We start from the raw sequence: 21445 nt of genomic DNA, 5'->3' as shown, positions 1-21445 counted from the left end.
TTGTATCGTGTTATGTGTTTGCAAAGAGTTGTCGAATGACATGAAATATCTAATGGTGATGGTGCAGTAGTCTGTATGGTGTAGGATAAATAACAGTGGTGTGCGCAGTGCGCTGCTCTGTGGTTGTTGAAGATCAACTGTCACATTCACCGTTTAATTGGAACGGTGACCACTATTTCAGAGGCATCTGTCACAAAATCTCAGCACAATAAACCAAATGTATCTGCTTGGCTGAGTTCCACTAAGAAGAAACAGCTATTGCCTGGAGTCGTGCTGTTGAGGTTACCAGGCATTTATACTCTTCAATTTTTGTACAAAGTAAAAAAATATATATATATATTGCTTGTTAATTATTGAGCTTCAGAGGTGCTGCTTGGTTGATTTTGTTACATTTGGACAGACCCAGGTTATTTTTTTTTTTTTTAACCTTCTACTTGTTTCTCGTCGTTATGTTGAGCTAACAGGTTGCTGGCGGTTTTGCTTCATGCTAAGCAAAAGAATATGAAAGTGGAAGGTAATTATGTTCTCAACTTACTTGTTGAACTACTGTATTCCTTTCACTTAATTTTGTTTCTGTGATTTATGTTGGCTAATTGTATACCATGGACATTGTTTTAAAATTGAACTTCCAACTTATTTCTAAAGATTTTGGACTACACTTAAAGCTCCCATATTATACACTTTTCGGTTCTATTATACACCATATTATATGGTCTTAGTGGTCCCTAATACGTTTTTCTTCAATTGTTTGCTGAAAAAAACTTTCAGATAATTTATTGTACTATGCTGATGTTCTCACAATGGCCTATTTTTTAAAAAGAGCTGCAGCTCCCCTCGTAAATATACAATCTTTGAGCTCCCCCTGTCCGGAAGCGAAGCCAGATACGCCTCGCCCTCTGTCTGTTTGTAAACAATGATGACGTATAGCCTGTTAGCACAGTTAGGTTTAGCCTACCCATGAGAAGAACCAAGTCTAGTCCTAGTAACGCACTTTGAACAGTTTGACATGACCTATCCTTGTCTACATGAAAGACTATGTTCATACAGATGCACTGACAGCCACACGCTAATGGAAACGGCATGTTCACAATAAAAATGCTGCAAAAGATGGTGGCTAATGCGAAGCTAGCTCGGGAGCTAGCTGCTAACAATACCACTAAAATCAGTGAAAAAATGATCTTCAAAGTCAGACTTCTTCACTATTAACTTCCAATCCTTTGTCCTGTTAAAAACAAGGCATTTCCAGACTGGTGTGGGGAATAGAAATATGTTTTTATGAGCAAAAGCTGAATGCTTGTCCCAAAGCTAATAGCTATACACCAGTCAGGCAAAAATACCAATAAAAACATTTATTTCAGTTTCACTGTTTGAAAAAAAGCACAAGTAGCTTCCTATCCCTTGTGTTATTAAAAACGAGGCTGCTGTGGTTAAGATAAATTAGTGGATTATGCAACATTCATCATGTTTTGCCATACTACAGGCATCTTGTCGCTTAGCAACAAGCAAACAACATGGGGGTGAAGGAATATTTTTCGAGAGAATCTCGGGGCTGTGGACCAATAAGAAATAGGGGGTGGACTGCACAGTGGAAGCTTCTGGCTTTCCAGTTTTTGACGTCAGAAACGGGGAGAATTCTGACTGGAGTATATTGGGTGGAGAGATGGAGGGTTTCAGAAAAGGGGATAGTGAGAAAAGGAGAGAGCTTTCTTTTTTTTGATACTTTGGCAGTCTGTAGGCACACCGTAGACCCATAATTATGTTCCAAAACATCGGAAAAGTGCATTTGCACAATATGGGAGCTTTAAAGCTGGGGTGGAGGATTTGGGGAGAAAATGGCAGTTGGGATGGAGATTCGAATCCAAATACCTCAACCGCTCCACTTGTTCTCTTTGATTCCTCCCCTATGGTTCCTCCCTGACACGCTCTACACCAGGGGTGTCAAACTCTGGCCCGCGGGCCAAATCTGGCCCGTTTCAATATTTAATCTGGCCCGCGAAACAATTCGGTAATTCCATTAAATTCGGCCCGCAAAAAAAAAAAAAAAAAAATATGATTTTTTTTTTTTCTCTCTCTCTCATGTGGAGCCTGTGCCATATCCGCACGTCGCACACGCTCCCAACCGTTAGGACGCTCGCACAGCTTACCACTAGGAATGTCTGCTGAAAGTTCCACAGCTCAGGATTTTAAGCCATGAATTGATGAACTTGCATTGAAGAAAAGATGTCAGTTTTCTAATGGCTGTAAATAGGCCAATCTATGTGGCTAAATAGCATGCTAATATGATGATTGATTGTGTCAACTATCTAAGGATGAATGCTAACATTATCTGGTTTCTAACTTTTGCCTCAAGTTACAATATAGCTCACTAGCTAACGTTAGATAGCCGCTGATAGCCCACCCCTTTCGTTTCCAATGGTGGCTTTGCATTTCATTACCAATGTAAAGTGTCATAAATAGTTAACACTGGTGCTGGGTCATGATTCCTATAAAAAAATAAAATAAAAAAATGTGATATGTTTTGAAAGTGCAGAAAGTTTTGAAAAATCCAAGAGAAAACATATTGTCGCTCAATCCAGGATGCCTGAGAGCCTTACTGCATTATAGTCCTTTATAATTGTTTCACCAGGAACCTGAATGTTGTCTTTTCCTTTAGAAAAATAAAGACATTTCCACAATAAATCGATGCAGAAAAGGCACAGAAAACAGAAACATCTACCAGAATACAGGAAATTAAGTGTTTGACGCACAAAAATTTCTGGGGGAGCACCCCCATACCCCCCACCTATAATTTGTCCCCCAAAATATGTAAACGAAACCTAGCCTATGCCCCGTATGTACGCAGGTTATATACCTAGATATGTTGTTTGATTTTTGGAATAAAAAGAAGGCATGTCAGTAAGCGACATGTCTGGCCCTTCGTGTGATTATCATGTCGTAATTCGGCCCTTTGTGAAAATGAGTTTGACACCCCTGCTCTACACCAACAAAGTCATGCCAAAGTGAATGGACAGTCCCAACAGCCAATAAGAACAGAGAATCGGAGCCTCGCTCTGATTGGTCAAAGTGTCAGCTCATGTTAACTTTGACCAATCAGAAATCATATACCCCAGCTTTAAGTCAGAAGATTAACCCTTAGCATTCAGAAATTCATTGTCTGGCTCTTTTACAACAAACTGGCACTTGTTAACTTCAGTTCTTTTATTATTTCATGCTCAGTTTTAAAGGGGACATATTATGAAAAACTGACTTTTCCGGTGTTTGGGCACACTTTTTAGGTTATTGGGGTCCCTACCAGCACACACAAGCTTCAAAAAGACAAATATGTCAGTTTCTTCTGGGATGCTTATTTCGAAAAAGGGGGGATTTGATGGTCTGTTCCAAAATTAAAGTGGACCTATTATACTTTTCGACTTTTATGACCTATAAACGTTGTTATAATGATTTATAGTCATGTTTAACAATACTAGCGTATCAAATAATTACGTCGTACATGCATTTAGACGTATTCCCTGCTGACCGTCTGGGGTGGCTGTGCAGAGCGCTAAACACTAGGGCAGCCGGTTGAGAAGTCACATGTTCAAATCGGTTCAAATTTCCTGCCATCGTGTCGTCACGATTCCGGATTTTTCCATGTATGGTAACGTGCTGCTCAGGCAAGCTCCGGCCCATGCATGGACCTATAAAGAAATGGACAGCGGACTGAAAACCGTTGGAAACGTGAAGCCATTCATTCCTATGAAAGCTGCTCATTGGCGCAGGGCGACCATTCAGGAAGTGACTTTGGTGCCGACACACCCCTAAAGCATGACACGCAGTGACGTTACTCATTCTCCAGCAGTGTAACGTTATAATATGTCCGTACATTAAGCTAAGCGGGACGAGCACAGTTGCATTGTTTATCGACCATGGAAGTATAAGTTACTAATCCCCGATGATTCTCTGTATGTAATCTTTAAATTACACCCCATCGTCGTAAAGTAATATAGTGATAAACATAGATTCCTCCCGCCATCGGAGGCCGGGCCCGGCCGAAGCAACGGTTGTTTCACTACGGCTCCTTTTAGCGGCTACACGCCTAACGGCTAAAACTGAAAATAAAACGGCTATAAAACGCTTTCGGTGACGTTTTGAAAAGCGAAAACTTCCATCCTATTAGTACATGGTCTAAAGAAAAGTATGAGCCTTTGATTGATATCCAGAAAAATTTAGCGGAGATACATTCTTGTTTGACGAAATTGTATTGGGAATGAATGGGGATGGGCTCCATAGATCTCCATTTTGTTTTACGGACCCGTCCCAGACAGTCTAATGCGTGTAATACCAGGCGTGGCCACCTGTCCATGCTGGCTGCTCGGAGAAGGCAGCGTCCTGGGGGCCTGGGCCCATGCCCCCACCTTCCTGCTCTCAAATCTACCCGCGCGCTGCTGAAATTGTTCCGGAAGGAAGGTAACCAATCACAACGGAGTGGGGTTTGCAGGAGGGGGGGAGGGGGCGGAGAAGCACAAAGCCAAGTGTGGTGAGAGACTGCTGTGCTCGCTAGGGTGAGAGGAAGAGTGTCCCGAAAATCTACATGGTTTTTTGTGATGTGATTCGTGTCAGGTTGCTCTATAGCAGTTTTTAACAAGAAATGAAGACCAGAAAAGTAGTATAATAGGAGATCTTTAACATATTATACTCCCACGGGAAAGCTCACCAGAAACTCGGCAGTTGATTGGCAAATCAAGACGCCCCCGTTGGTAACCACACACACCTGAGCCTCCACTCGCTAATGCAACAACAGAGTAGAAGCAAGCTGCAGTGTTAGCTCATCCTCAAGCTACCATCACACCCCAGCCTCGAAGCACACTAGGACTGAATGGATTTACTTCATTTTTTGTTAGGCTATGTCCAGCAAAGGTTTGCAATCTGTTAGTGTGATCAAAGCCCTTTTACTGGACGGTGGAGGAGACTGTGCCAGGAAGACTGAGTCACCATCTGTCCGAAATGTAAGTAGTCCTATTTTAAAAATAATTCTGTCCGTTTCTTAGTTCAATGTCTGTAATGTGCTTTATTTTATCCCTCCTAGAATAACCAACACCGACTGAAATGAGAGAATGCCGCGGGGTTTAGTAGTTTGCGTTAGCGTCTGCTAGCTTTACCATTAGCTTTATGCTAACAGTTAGAGCTGTGAGTCTTTGGCAGTGACTGTTCTTTGGCTCTTTTGTGTGCTCACGTTAGTCCTGCCGTGACAGCCCCTGTGTGAAAAACAGACGGTGAAACTTTATGGTGTGTCGGAAACTGAAGAGTATTTTTTTTAATAGCTTCATCCTGCTACCTGTTAGCTGTCTGATTGTATAGCTAAAGTACAAAGCGCAATTAGTCTGCGAACATTGTGTAGTTATAAGCAGGTGTGGTACAAGCAGCAGTAGGCCTATTACATGATCTCCAGTGTAATGTACACATAGACAGGAATACTGTAAGCTGCCTCTGCTGGTGTATGTTTCCTGTCCGATATATTTCAAACAGCACACAGTATCACTCAGAACGTGTTGCTCCTTGAGCAAGGGCTATACTGAATTTATTAGTAGCCTATCTTATTTTATAATAGAATAAAAAATATATTTTCATCAGGTTGTAGCTTTGCCATAACATATGTATGATGTAGGCCTATACATGTCAGCTAGGCTACATGATGTAACATTGAATGTGCCATGTTTTACAGCTATCTGAATGACCTGACGGAGCCACCAAGACCGTCACACTATCCGTTCCATCAGAGGAGGGTGTGTTCACTGGGTGGGACAGGTGGTCTTCTTCAGGGCACAACAACAACTGGACAGTTACATAAAAGTTATGGCTTTGCTTCTGTTTGATATGTACACTTTATATTTTCATTCCACTGGCTATAAATAAACTGCTTTGTTTTTAAGGATGTTTTTGGTCTTTTTAAAATGTAATGATACTGTCTTATCAGAGAAAATCGTCAGCGAGATAAAGGGGTGAAATTAAACATTTCTATGCGGTCAGAAATTTAGTCCAACATCCTGACTATGAAAATGTAAGTTTCAAGTAATACTTTACTACAGGTAGCAAACAGTGACAGTAAGCAACAAAATACATTTTTTAACAGTACAACTTTATTATGAATTTATTTATTATGAGTGATCACAATACAAATGATACATTATCTACTATATTGAAATGGTGTCAGATCATTTGCAGCTCTGACAAACCTAAAGCATAATTATTTCAACCATACATTTTACAAAAGATAATGCCTTTCCAGTGAATCTTGACATGATTAAGGATACATTTTTTTCCATTATGGTTACTGTACATTTTTACATGTCAACTCAGTGTCGGTTCACAACTAAAGCTTTTTCACTCCACTGGGCTGTAGATCATTCCACAGACCTGTAAAGACAAACGTATGTTACCAGTTTAGAGAGTTTATGCATAAATACTTAGCTCATATTCTGTTATTGACTGTGACATAATTAAACAGTATTTACCTGAGGATAATGCCAGGGAAATCAGAAATCTTGATGCCATTTTCACAGTTTCGGCTGAACAGGTTCAGTTGTACATCTTTTAGTTTAGAACTGGCTGGTGTGCCGATATTTGTGGTAGAAATTAAGCTAAACATGTTTACATTGGTCTCCATGCTGCATTGGCCAAAAGTAAACACCACTGACAGCTGCGCGTGTGCCATGCCCATGTAGGTAGGTATAGAGTAAATGAGCAGGACGGTGCATGCACGCCCATGTAGATTTGACCAGTCAGAGCAGATTAGGATTTTTGCGAAGGGGGGTAGATGTCAAAACCAACCTTTTGAGATAGAGAGCAGAAAAGGCTGGAAAAGGCGATGAAGAAATGGGCAATGGTAGAAAACTAATGGGTTTTTTGAACAATAAACCATGAAAACCTTTTCTAGTAGACCTTGGAAATACACCTTTAAAACTGAGATTTAGCATAATATGTCCCCTTTAAATCTGCTGGGTAAAACCGAGTGGACTGCCCGCTGTCTTTATTAAAATAATATTTTTAGAGCACCTCTTTAAATGATTTAAAATGTTTTAGTGAGATCAATGATGCAAAAAGCATGTTTTTACTGATTTGAGAGATGTCAGCCAGGTTGGCAACTACCAATGAAAAGATTCAAAATGTAAAAAAAACATTTAACCTTCCATACCCAGTGTTGGGAAAAATAAACAACCCACTTAAAACTCAATTAAATCTACAGTGCAACTGTTTATGTCTTATATTTGTGTTTTATATCCTGCGTTTGTTGGTGCCTTTTCTTTTAGGATCTTGTCTGTAAGGTTGCGACCATCAACAGTTCCTCTATGAATTACTGCTTCCTGTAAAGATGAGGCTTGTCACGTCAACAATGCCTGGCAGGAAAACATTTGGGTTGTTACTGTCAGGCTCCTGAATTTCATTTCAAATTGAGAGTTTGTATGAGTGTGAGTGTGTGTCCTAAGAGACAGAGGGCAGCTTACCCACGTCATCATGTTGGACTGAGACTTGGGGCATCAAAGTGCCGCTCAACCTGAGCGTCATAAGAACAACATGAGCCATTGTCCTCCCTGTCTGCTGTGCACCGGAAATCACCGTTCATGATCCCATAATGAAAAAAAGTATCTGGCACGTTCATGGAGAAGCTACACATGGGGAGTCCAGTGAGGATTTTTATGGCCTGTAAGTTTTTCAGGAAACAGAAGGTGTTGTCAAAATAAATGTCCCTTGATCTAAAATAACTGCAGCTTCCTTAAAACATTGGAATTTCACCAGGATCATAGTTGTTGGGCACCATCTTAAGCATAATGTAGGCTAGTGTCTGGCCTGCAGAAGGCGCTTAGTTCCCTGGACAATTTATTATAAAAAAAGGGGGGGGGGCAGCAGGGTGAGAAGGTGAGAGTTAGTGAAATTGCGGTTGATAAAGTTCAAAATACATGACAGAGAGGGCCCGACAGAGTTTGTATGTAAGAGTGAAAGGTTGGGAAGGAAAACCGTTGATATTTTCTCATCACAGCGATCACAAAATAATTTCAAAAAAGGATTGAATCAAATATGTTGTCTTTTTCCTGCTACTGGACCACAAACAAAACACAATTGGCTTCTCATGTTTAACATAAAAAACAGTATGTGTGTGTGTGTTTTGACCATGCTGTATGTGCATGCATAATTGCCATGTGCGTGTGGTGTTGACAACCTCTGAATAGGGATGGGCAGCCATTGGAGCAGGGAGATGGCCGATTGAGGGAGGGGACTGAGACCAAGCCAACTTCCCCTCAGGGGGAGTGTGTGGCCAGAGGAGTTTATAAATTCTTATACATGTTTACACCTCACCCACAATCGGATCAATTCTCATGCTATCAACGCTGCACAGAGGAAACATCTGGTCCACAATTGTAGTGTGTTGGGCTTTATAAGGGGCACAAGCTTTTTGAGAAAGGGGCCGTAAAATCCACTGGCGGATCTGAAATGTTCAGAGTGCTTAGGAGGATCCTCTGATTTAGAGATGAACCTTGTTTGAATTTGGCTTGCCATCCATAGTAAGCATCAAGCCTTGGACTCCAGTATATACTACTGCTCTCTTACCTACCATTTGATATCGGCAGCAATGTACTCCCAGGTCTCCAAGTACCCGGGGACCCAGAAGAAGATGCAGTACCGCTCAAAGGGAAAGGGCTGCGGCTACTACATGCGCATTGTCTTCTTCTTTTCTTCGCTCATTCAGTCTCTCATCATAGTCAGCCTTGTGCTCTTTCTGGTCTACGGCAAGAGGCAGGACTCGGCGTCTGTGTCACGCATCCATGACTTGGAGGAGAGCTTCAGTCGGCTCTCCATAGAGAATGTCGCGCTGAGGCAGCAGAGGAAGAACTTGACCAACTTACTCAACACCACCCTGGTCGAAAAGGCCCGCAACGACTGGGACCTGGCCAATTTGCGCTACCACTCCAACATCTCAGTGGGCCTTATCAAAGACATGGAAAAGAGGATGGTGAGAAACCCAGCTAAGCCTTGTAATTATATACCATTTGAGATACACATTAGACATTGTTTTCATGTGTAATGTCACCGATATGTCTTATTTGGAATTTAACTTCTAACATTAAAACAGCCATACATTAAGGTGTTGTTATCTTTTCTAGTCAGTATGGTTCACCAACTTTCATTAATGCGAGTAATCTAACAGATGATAGTAAAATGCAAAGTGTCAGTCAAGTTGAGCTTCAGCAGACAAAAGTTAAACAGCATATTAACACCATCACAACTTTGGTGTTTTTTCATATATGATGGTAAAATGTTGCTCTGAGATAATTATTATTACACTTTTGACCTACAAGTCCTTATGTTTGTACGACAGCATACAAGTTATGACCTTTGATTACGCCTAATGAATGAAGGGAAACTGTAAAGCATTAATTGCTTTTCCTGTTTTTCTACATTTCACTGGTCTAGAACAAAACACTAAAACACATGTTACTTTTCTTCTTCTAAAATGAACAGCAATCGTACAACATGGAATTGATGATGTGCAGGTCTCAGCAACGATCTACTAACTGCCAAAACCGTAAGTTTGATATTCCTTCAGGGCAAACCCCAAAAAGAATTGAATAAATTAAACATTTTAGTTATTTCCCATGATCCTCAACTGCTGTCACAGTAGACCGGACAAATTTTGTTGAAACTGTTACTATGTTTTAGAGAAAGATATATTTGCCCTCTTCTTTACTTTTTCACAGTTCCACCTCTGGATAAATGTAACTGTGGGCTGCTGGTTGACCAGCTGAGAGCCAAGCTTGAGTTGGTTGAGTCAAACTTCACGCAAACAGCGCAGAGGATGAGGATGGAAATGGACCAGATTGCCAAGGACCGGGACAACATTAACTTGGAGGCCATTCATCTGAGGAGGGACAAATCCACTCATGAGAAGGAGGTGGAGTACTTCAGACAAAAATGCAAAGACGACTTTGCCCAGTCTTTGAGCGGTGTCTCCAGTGTCTCCACTGCGTTCCTGGAGAAGATTGATTCCCTGTTCCCCTCACACATCGCCTTTCAGCTCACCTGTCCCAAACAGAGGGAACACCTGGAGCAGATCCGCACCAACTGCTCCAGCCTGTCCAGAGAAGTGGAGGACCGGTTCCAGCGTTACCTCAACAGTGTGGGAGAACAGGTGTCAAGCATACAGGGTCAGAACAGCCGCTTGAAGGCAGAGAACTGGCGAATCTCTGAGGACTACCGCTCGTGCAGCCATAACCGCACGGGCATGATCCAGCAGCACAGGCAGAGCTTAGAGAAGCTTCAGCTGAAACATGACCAGGACAAGGAGAAACTCCTGATGGACAAGTTGAAACTGCATGGAGAGATAGATGTCTTGGAAAACAATGTCAAATATAAAAGTAAAGAGGCTGCACACCTTACAGAGCAAATCAAGCAACTCAACATGTCCTGCATGTCTAAGGTAAGAAAACATTACTAAATATTTCAATCATTATATCAGGGACAATCATAGAAATCATTATGAAAAATTGTATATGTATTTTCTGAGTTAAACTGTTGACCTTGACTGCCCCAAGACATGATCTACCTATATCTACATGATTTGTGCAGCAAGTGGGTCATTTTGTGTACCACCTTTTGCTTTGTTGTCATCAATATTCTCACTTTTTGCAGTTCAAGGTTCAGGTTACTTTATTCGTACCCGTAGGTAAACTTGTGTTGCAGTTTAAAAGTGAGCCTCCGTTACACCGTTTAGGACATCACATACACACAAACACAAATGGGACAGTTACATACAGTAGGTAAAACAATTAAATCATATCATATGGCATACTTGCTTATTTAACAGCCACAGAAAGACAAAAAATGCACTTATCCCTGTGCTTTGAGGTCTCAAGGCCTTACATAAGATGTATGCAATCAAAGCAGCCAAGCTGGTAGGTAATTTGTAAGGATCCAGCTTTAAGTGAGGAGGAGAGGGTGGAGGAGGGTCATTGTTTACCAGTCAGGAAGAAGAGGGCAGAAGGGTGAGAGCTGAGTAAATATTTCTGTCTGTTTTTATGTGTCGGCTGCTATAGAAAAACCAGGGGTTTGCATCTTAAAACAGAATTCCATTTAATATATATATATTTTTTTTTGTAAATTCAAAATAGTTTGTTTGCATCAAATTACAGAAATTCAAAGCTCCACCATAGTAACGCTGCTCTCCTTTGATTTCAGACAGGGTTTGGTGGACTTCCAGGAGCCTCGCCCTCTCGTACAAACACTGGGGTCTTGTTGGGTGGTGGTGGTGGTACTGGTACTGGTGGTCTTGGTGGGGGATCCAGCTCTTCTAGTACGAGTCAGTTAGGTAGAACAGGGTCAGGTGGGTTAGGCTCCAGCTTCGTATCGGCATTCAATAAGCCAGCATCAGCTGGGGCAGGTTCTTCAAGCATGTCCCTCTTGTCAAGTGGGTCAAGTAGTTCCAGTGGGTCTGCATACAACAAGCCAGCTTCAACTGGGGGAGCTTCCTCAAACTTTGGATCAACAGGGTCCAATCCAAATGGTTTAAATAAGCCAACATCGGTTGGGAAAAGCACTTCAGCCGTTGGGTCAACTGGGTCAAGCCCAAACCTTAACTCAGGCGTGTTAGGCTTAAATAAACAGACATCAGTTGGAAAAAGCTCCTCAAGCTTTGGGTCAGTTTTTGGGTCAACAGGGTCAAGCTCCAGTGGGATAGGCTCCAATAAGCTAACATCAGTTGGGAAAAGCTCCACAGGCTATGGGTCCTCTGCTTCTTCTTCTGGGTCTTCCTCTGGGTCAACTGGATCCACAAGTAAAAGTGGGTCGACCAACTCTGGATTTTCTTGGTTTGGGATTAGTGACGCAGACAAGAGTAAGCCAGACAGTGGAACAGGGAGAGGAACATCTAGTGGGAGTAGTGGTGGAAGTGGATCATTAGGTGCCGGAAGGACGAGTGGACTGGGAGGTGGACCAGGTGAGAACAAATAAATGCAGTAATTGCAGGTGTTTGTCTTAAGTTTATCATTCTCATTCTTGGACATATAAGTAAATGTATGGTTCATCAAGATTGCAAAATGCTCTCGCATATTTCTGATAGTATCTAGCCATGCAGATAGTTTTTATTTTATTTGCCCTGGTTTTGAGAATCCATCTCTGAGATGGAAATGTTTTTGCTTATCCTTTTCCTAAAGCGTTGCAATGATTAGAATTTTTTTTTTAAACTACAGAAACATCTCTTCCCAGGAACTGTCTTTCCTGTATAGTGGACAGGAAGGTCTGGGGATCAGCCTGAGCAACAGTGGCACCAGCTGCTGTAGATTTTCTTTCTAAATTTTTTTTTTTGTGTCTCTTCAACATCACAACAAAATCCTATTCATCCCCATTCATAGGGTTGACAAATAACTCAACCTGGTCAAATAAAACCAAAACTATCTGCATAGAGAAAAATGGGTGAACTGGTCTTTAAAAAAACCTTACAAGTAAGGCAAGATATTTGCATAAACCAGGACATTTCGCACACAACCATAAGTCTTTCTTCAAAGTAAAGCTCCATTATGATAATTTCACAACTTCGTCAAGCTTTGAGTGAATGTCTCTTTGTCTGCTTTTTAAAACCTCAACCTGATGACAAATCCCTGTTTTCTTATGTTTAACCAACAGCCAGTGTTGCTCAGCACCTCAGGACTCTGCAGCGCCTCATCAACCCTAATAGCCCAGAGTAAGTATAACATAAATTTAGTTTCAGGTTATGAGTCAGCGATTCTGGACATTGTTTGTTGTCAAAATGAGTTATTGTCAAAGTCGGTAAATATCTCTACACAATTTGCTTTCTGTACGTACCATGTGTGCACTGAAAAAAATCCAGTGTTAATGCACAGTCTAGGCTCTGTAAACGGGCCTGTTGTAAGCCACAGTGGACCATTTTACAGAGCCTAGGCTGTATACTAACTCCAGATCTTTTTCAGCGCACACAGTACAGACCAGTAGCAGATCGTGAGGAGATATCCACTCCTTTAATGTGAAAGTGCAGTTTTTGTTGTAGTCTGATCAGTAAACAATTACTTTAGTACAAACGCTGGCCTATATGACACAAAGGAATAAACTGAAACCAGAATTTGACTCCACAGTGCCCGTTAGTCTGATCAATTCATTGACTGTTTGTTTATGTGGGGTTGTCTTGGGATTTTTTTTTTTAGAATATCACCAAATTTATCCTCTAACAAAAGATGTTATGTATTTTAATACCCTCAGCAGCATCACAATAGAAAACAACAATGTAATATTTTCTTTCTTTCTTTTTTTCAGAGAGAAACAAGATCTCTCCAGAATGTTGGGTTAGTTCATCTGGATGAGAAAACCTAAACCTAGAAGAGATGTATCTATATATTATGTACTTCACATACAGTCATATGAAAAAGTTTGGGACCCCCTTCTAATTTTGGGGATTTTTGTTAATCATTAGCTGGGATTTCAAAGAAGCAAATTCCTTTACATATATGACATACCTTAGGTAAACAGAAGCAATTCAGCGGTGGCATTTTGTTTATTGGAATAATAGAAAATATGCAATAAGCATCATAACAAAATTTGACTGGTGCATAAATTTGGGCACCCCAAAAGAAAAATGTCATCAGTACTTAGTTGAGCCTCCTTTTGCAAAAATAACAGCCTCTAGACGCCTCTGGTAGCCTGTGATGAGTGTCTGGATCCTGGATGTAGGTATTTTTAACATTCTTACATACTAAAGCGATCCAGTTCAGTTAAATGTGATGGCTGCTGAGCATGGAAGGCCTGCTTCAAATAATCCCATAGATTGTCGATGATATTCAAGTCATTGGACTGCGACGGCCATATCAGAACATTGTACTTTTCCCTCTGCAGGAATTTGAACTGTGTTAAGGGTCATTGTCTTGTTGGAATATCCAACCCCTGCGCAACTTCAACTTTGTGACTGATGCTTGAACATTATCCTGAATAATCTGTTGAAACTGGGTTGAATTCATCCGACTATCGACTTTAACCAGGACCCCAGTCCCTGAAGTGGCCACAGCATGATTGAACCTCCACCAAATTTGAAAGTAGGTTGCAGGTGTTTTACTTGGAATGCAGTTTTCTCCTTTCTAAAGCACTTTTTATAATGATCAAATAACGTATTTTTTGTCTCATCAGTCCAAAGCATTTTCTTCCAATATGAATCTGGCTTGTCTAAATGAGCTTTAGCATACTCCAAGCATCTGTATCTGTGGCGTGGGCGCAGAAAGGGCTTCCTTCTCATCACCCGGCCATACAGATGTTTTGGTGCAAATTGCACTGAATTGTTGAACCATGTACAGATACACCATCTGCAGCCAGATGTTCTTGCAGGTCTTTGGAGGTGATCTGTGGGTTGTGTGCAACCATTCTCACAATCCGCCGGATATGCCGCTCTTGTACTTTTCTTGGTCTGCTAGACCTGGGTTTAACTGCAACTGTGCCTGTGTCCTTCCATTCCCTGACAACATTCCTTACAGTAGAAATTGACAATTGAAACCTTTGGGAAAGCTTCTTGTAGCCTTCCCCTAAACCAGGACAATGAATAATCTTTGTTTTTAAGATCTTTTGGGAGCTGTTTTGATGATCCCATTCTGTCTCACTTCTGCAGAGTCAAAGAGAAGTGCAACTTGCATTTAGGCACCTAAAATACCCTTTCTCATGATTAAACAGACCTTTTTATGAGGTTCAAGGCTTACCAACATAATCCAACCAATTTTGTGTTTAAAGTCCTCAGTTTTACATGCTGTTATATGCATTAAAATCAGCAAAACCACAAGGGTTCCCATATTTTTGCACAGCCAGTTTTTCACATTTTATTTAATTTCGTAAAACTAAATACTGCTTTTCAAAAAATCTTTGTTTGGAAAACATCCCAGTACTTAGCTGTTCCTGGTAAATGAAAGACATACCACTTTTATGTTTTTTGTGTGAAAGCAGAGTCAATTATAATGCCGGCTGAGAGGGGTTCCCAAACTTTTTCATATGACTGTAGCTAAAACGTATATTGATTTCATATTGTATATCAATAAATGTTAATGTTCTATATATAATAAACTGTGAACGTTTATACTTCAGTCATTTCAATAACTTTGGCACGTTTGAATGTAAAATGTGAAGTTTGTTTGTATTTGTGTGCAACCTAGCATGAAAAAGCACTTGTATTTTTACACTGTAAATACAAAAAAATAAAACTTTTTTTTAATGTAAGCACATCAACTCTGTCTGTCTCTTCTTTATAAACAAAGCTATTCAAGTTATTACCCTTTGTAGATCCGGAAATAACTGTTTGTCCCTATGTGCGTCACCTATTGTGTGGCTAATGACTCCCCAACCCCTCCTGCGATGTTTCAAGCAAGAAGCCTGGCAACGCCATTTAATCCATCCAGCATGTTTATATTTACCTGCCAAGCTGTCAGCAGGCCGGGAGAGGCAGATCGGTGGAACTTTTGGAAACACTCTTGCACACATGCTTCTGTTAAAAACAATGTGCCGTCACTTAACTGCAAAGAACACGGATATGCATAGCCTAAATAAAATCCAAATATATCTCTAATGGAGAACACGTGAGCTTGTCTTGGTTTCTGATGAGTGTTATTTCCCAAACCGACTAAAACCAGCAATCTGTTTGGATCAAAAAGCAAATAGTGAGAAATATAAAATGAGGGTATGGTATGTATGCTATGCTTGTCTTACTTTGCATTATATTATTGTCATAGATCGTGCAGAGCAAACTTACTTAGGTTTGCCCCACTACAACATCACCCTAAATACAAAATGGAGTCAGGAAGAAAACCATCGTGAGAACAAACAAACATCCTGTTCGTTGTTGTGAAAGGATGGGAACATACTGTTAATTCAACCAATTGTGAGAGGTTGGCGCCAATTAATATACATACAGCACTTAGGCTGGAGCGAAGGGAGAGTTCTTTCCCGTTTAAGGATATCCTTTGTTTAACGTCAAGTGTTTTTCCACATTTGGGATGTGCAGCTCCCTGCTGGAGTAACTGCGAGGATATTACAGGTCAACTGTTTGGGTGCTTCTGGGAGTCTCTTTATTAGACTGACAGAGACACAGGACGCCTCAAATCCACTTCACTGGAAAATCACCATGATGATGCTGGTTTCCTGTCGTCTCATGTAATTTCTTTATTCCCCGTACACAAATTGCATGCGTCTAACCCATTGTTTCAACTGACACTGTGGAAAATAGTACAGAATTATTTAATTTTCACTTACAATGGCTTTTTCCTAGACCAAATTACAGACAAGAGTGTCAAATACCAGACTTCAACAGGGTTAAAACAGCAACAATATCTGTTAAAGGAAAGGAGATTTATTAATGCACTTTCCCACCTTTGATTTACCAGGTGGTTTTAGGATTCAACAACCCACAGGAGTTTATTTTATATTGTCAAAGTGTTGACACAATCAATAAGTAGTGTCATTGACATTTCCACCATTGCCAAGAATAATGGGTGGCTAATTTTTTTTCATATGCCCATTAGCAAGACTCAACTTTTTGGACAAAACAAATGTAATGTTCTTTCATAATTCAGAAAAAAAATGGTTCAACCGAAATTGGACAATATCTTGTAGGCTTTGAGGAAGGAGTGGACAATCATTTGTTATTCTCTGTCCATACTGGACCTTATTTTTCAAGTAGGTCATTATTAATATTTAGGCCACATGTGCCACTGGAATCAGGAACAGACAGCACATTCAGCTCTAAGACTGCAGACCCAGAGTTGGGGCCATTGTGTCGCCACCTCCCTCTGCCTCCTGATGCAGGAAAGGGAACAAGTGCTTATGATTACAACATCCTTCCTCACCTGGGGTAACAGGACTGTGACCTTTTTTTGTCTGTGACTCCTAATGTTCCCTCTTTACTGGGAATTCTAATTGCATTTCCTATCTGCCTGGCCTCCCTCACTCCAATGGCTGCCCAGGCTAGTAAAGATATCAGAGGGCAAAACCCTTTCTCTTGTGCAGAGTCTATAGTGTTGAGGGGGTGTGAGGTAAGTGCTGGAAACAGCTGGAAGGTGATATATACCCAAGTTCTGATGTTCCTTTGTACTGAAGTCCCTAGGCGCAACCCTGACTTTGACCTTGAACTCTTTCTGTGAAAGAGGTGTGGAAAGCAAAACATGGGACAGTTTAATTGCTGAAAGAGGGTGGGTTGACTTGATGCAACCTTTGTTTGAGCAGCGATACCTCAGTTTCATGGCCAGTCCAGCAATCACAAAGTTGTGTGTGTGATGTCAACACTTACTGCAGTACAACAAAAAGCAAGTAAGTACAGTCGCTACCATGTCGTGGAAAAGTGCCATAAGAGCGAAAAGTTCAAATGTCAGTATTAGAGCCAGGCATAAAAACAAAAAACAAAGAAGAAAATGTTTTGTATGAAAAGTTTTATTTGCATTTTGAAAACAAAGTTTTTCAAATTAAGAATTGTCACAATGTCATGAAATAAAGTTTATATACTATTTCGAAAATAAATTCAAAAAGACCAGAATTAAAAGGTCCTTTTCTCAATAAAAAACTTCCCCAGTAAGTTGGCCATTAAATCCACTCCTTCTCCTCTGTAATCCACTTTGTGTTTCGACAAAGTCTCATCTAAAAGATCTAATCAAAAATAGAAGAGAAGAGATCTAACATACTTTCGATCAATGGAAAGTAGGCTAATGTCGGCTAGCTAGCGGTAGTTCAAGTAAGCTACTTTCCCTCCCGATTGCGATTGCGACAAGGCCAGCTAGAAGGCCGAGCCGTGTAAAATGATACGCCCAACTCGGAAAACTAGAAATCTGATTGGTTAAAGAACATGTCAATCACAACATCGTCCCCATTAGCGCCAACAGAGAGGGGATTCTCTCGGAATTCTGAAGGCCTTGGCCAGATATTTTTTTACCCGGAGACAGCGCAGGGAAATAATCTGATTGGATAAGAGCTCTAGTATATAGCAGCACACCGGAGGCAGCGCAGCCGAAGGAAAACAATTCAATTACGTATTTAGACTTACGTGAACAAACTCTTTAAAATAGATGGAATTAATGAAAACATTTTATATATTGAAATCTATAAATTATATATTTAATAAAAAATATAATAATTTATTAATACCGGTAATATACATTTTGTTTTTCTGAAAGTCTTTAGGCCAGCAGAGAAGGCTTTGCTGGCCCTGACGGCCCGCCACTGGTCATACTAATGGCTAGTGGCGACTTTGGCACATCTGTTTTTTTAAGTTAAATGCTTACATCAGCTTGCTAACAATGGCAAAGCATGCTGATATTTATTGGGTATATTGTTTTTCATAGTCACCATCTTGGAGAAGGTTTTTTAGCCTGCTAACATTAGCTAATTAGGGAATTATAGTAGATCAAATAAAGCAGAAATACATCACTATAGCCTACATCAAAAAGCATACCATTTTGGTGGTCGCTGTAAAAGTAAGACTCAAACACTCATTTTGCATTGGTCTGAATGTGATGTTTTATGTGTTGTACCAAAGGTATGTTACAATGTAAAACAAAACCGACTTGAATCCAGTGGATTCGCAGAGGAACCAATGAATTATTCCTTGTGTCAATTGCATAATTGTTGAAACATTGTAGATGTCATGAGCTGAACTACTGAATTGTGTCCTATTTAACTAATTTATTGATTATTCATCACATACTGGGATTACTGATCCTAGTCTGCTAAAACATAACAAGCCACTGCAGTTATCAATCCTTCACTACCACTGAGAGGGACATGATAAACTCATTAGGTCAAAGTTAGGTGAAAACCAAAGCTTGCTCAGCAGGAGGATGTCCATTATTTGACCCTCTCGTAATCGGTAATAAGAAGTATTTGCTCCTAAAGAATAAATTACATGATTGTGTGTCACTAAAAGTTTCTATTCTAGTCTATTTTCAAAGGTTATCAGTTATCTTTATTTTGGGTTAAGAACAGAAAAGTGAAGCCAAGGGGGCGCCCTTAGCTCAGTTGGTAGGGCGTCCCCCCCATGGGCCAGCGGACACGGGTTCGATTCCAGCCCGCGGTCGTTCTCTGCATGACACTTCCCTCTCTGCCCCATTTCAACTCTGTCTCTAACTCTCTACACTATCAATAAAGCATAAAAATGCCAAAAAAATTATCTAAAAAAAAAAAAAAAAAAAAAAGTGAAGCCAAGAAAAGGGAACTATGTGGAAAGTCCCAATATAATTTCTAAAACCAGGAATGATAAATTCGTAAAGGATCCATTTAGAAGGACATGTGACACAGTTTCAGTTATAAGGCGTGAAAAAGTGTTTTACAGAGGTACGACTGCCCACACTTCCTTCATTTTTTGACAAAGTAAAAAAAGTGGCACGCTTTTGATTTGTCCATGTGTCAGATCTGAAAACTGTTTATTTTATCTTAATTTTTATAATTCTTTATATATATATATATATATATATATATATATATACACACACACACACACACACACAGTATATTATGATCGCATGATTTGTTTGATTTATCTGGCCTTAATATGTTTATCCTCAAACTTCTCTGTCCCTTACTGCTTATTAGGATTTCCTATACGGACTTCTTTTTTTAATCAAGTTATCATATTTTGTAAATATTGTAAATCCAGTTAAGACAATCTGGTTATCTTTATGGCCATATAAATAACATTTATTTGATTTGAAAGTAGGCATGTTTGTCAGGAGGGGAGTCATCTAATTCCACGTGTGTCTTCAGAAAATGACAGAGCATAAAGACCTAAAATATTGTGAAAAGTGTTTTTCTTTTAACTTAATAAAAAGAAAAACAACTTTAACAATATTTTAGGTAGAAACATACTAATGTGGCAGCAGCCTCAACCTTCTCTGGTGGATTTAACTGTCTACCTCCATCTAGTGTCCACGGCTGTGTTGCCATGCTGGAATTGGAGGGAAATAAATGTGTAGGCTAATGAGTTATCCTTCAGGATTTGCATCTTTCCACAGGTCTCAAGGGTGCTGCAATTTACACACGATAAGATTATACCACCTACATATTTTATGGACAAGCTGAAGTCTATAAAATCACAGGGATATATACATAGTTTACCTGACTTCACTGCAAATTGTGCTAGAAGCAGTGAGACACAGGCCAAAACCTCTTCTTCTGACATTTAGATGTGAATGTGTCCAGTGGTGTAGTCTAGTTTTTTGTAGTGGGTATACTGTGATGATTCCTTCCTAGCCTCTTCTTGAATATGCAGCATAGCATTTGTACATTAAACATATGGCTTACACCGTGGTTAGTTTACAATTTTGTTGTTTCTGCATTAGGTGCAGCAAAGGCAAACCATTTTACACCTTAGCCTGCCTTTAGATACACAGAGTTTAGGATTTCTATTCCAAAATGAAATTGGTGGGGTATGGGGGTCTCCCCCAGATTTGTTTTATATTAAAATACATTGTTTCCCGCCCTCTGGTGACACTACAATAGAAAAACACAAACATCAGTATGTCTGTTCTAGGCCCTTGTAGGGGGATCCGGGGGTATGTCCCCCCGGTAGATTTTTTTTTGACCTTTTTTAAGTGAAATGCATGAATCTGGTGCACTTTGAGAGGAAAATTAAGAGGCTTAATCTGCAGAATTGTGTGAACAAAGAATTTGGAGACACTGGGTCAGATGAATTAGAAGCTATTGAAGAAAGACACTTGGATTTTCCATAAAAATATTAATTAAAATAAAATATATGCAGGGTCCTCTGGGATGGGCTTGGTGCTCTTTTTCTTTTATGGGACATATTTCTCTGTAATACAGTGAATGCATTTAAATGCAGTGAGAGGAACTAAGCAGTAGAACTCTGTTGTCCAGCTATCTTTTTTTCCACAGACGAGGCTGAAATAGGCTATAGAGTATAGACTATACACAGTGCATGTGCAACTGAGGGCAGTCCCATTTCCAATTTTTTTTTTTTAATTAACTCAATACACACTGTGCATGGACGTGAACGTGACGTGATCAGTTAACCTTGGATTATCTCCCAGATGAACTGATTAAATTATTAGGCTATTAACTATCCAGACCAACACATTGTATTCCACATTTTTTTGTATGGTACATAACATTTGCACAATATGATGTTGATATCAAACTGAAGCCCCTTTTACACAGCCAGTGAAAGCCGGGAATATGCCGGCCTTTCGGCCCTCCGCCCTGCTGTTTAAATGCGACAGTTGCGGAACGAGGGAAGAAAGGTGCGAGAGATTGTTCCGGGAATTTTACTACCTCGGGGGGTAGTAAGATTCCCGACACAATCAGTTCCGCCTCTCTGTTTAAATGCTCCAGCTTGTTGTTGCGGAACAGGGGGGCGTTTGACGTTCCATAGCCTACGTTCTAAACATGCGACCATGTTAGCAGTTGAAGGACGTGTGTTTAACATTAATCACGGCGG

The 21445-nt window shown here is 40.3% G+C and overlaps 1 protein-coding gene across 1 annotated transcript; it reads left to right on the top strand.

The window, feature by feature from the left end:
• The first annotated feature begins 8346 nt into the window (after window positions 1–8346).
• Window positions 8347–15236, top strand: plvapa (plasmalemma vesicle associated protein a). Its single transcript, XM_080033689.1, has 6 exons — window positions 8347–8986; window positions 9496–9559; window positions 9732–10450; window positions 11209–11965; window positions 12652–12709; window positions 13297–15236. Exons 1-6 carry the CDS (start codon window positions 8606–8608, stop codon window positions 13328–13330), a joined length of 2013 nt encoding a protein of 670 aa, XP_079889815.1. The 5' UTR covers window positions 8347–8605; the 3' UTR covers window positions 13331–15236.
• The last annotated feature ends 6209 nt before the right edge of the window (window positions 15237–21445 follow it).

Source organism: Ammodytes marinus (genome assembly GCF_949987685.1).
Source record: "Ammodytes marinus genome assembly, chromosome: 9".
In the NCBI taxonomy this organism is placed as follows: Eukaryota; Metazoa; Chordata; class Actinopteri; order Uranoscopiformes; family Ammodytidae; genus Ammodytes; species Ammodytes marinus.
This window is presented reverse-complemented; position numbering and strand designations above follow the sequence as displayed.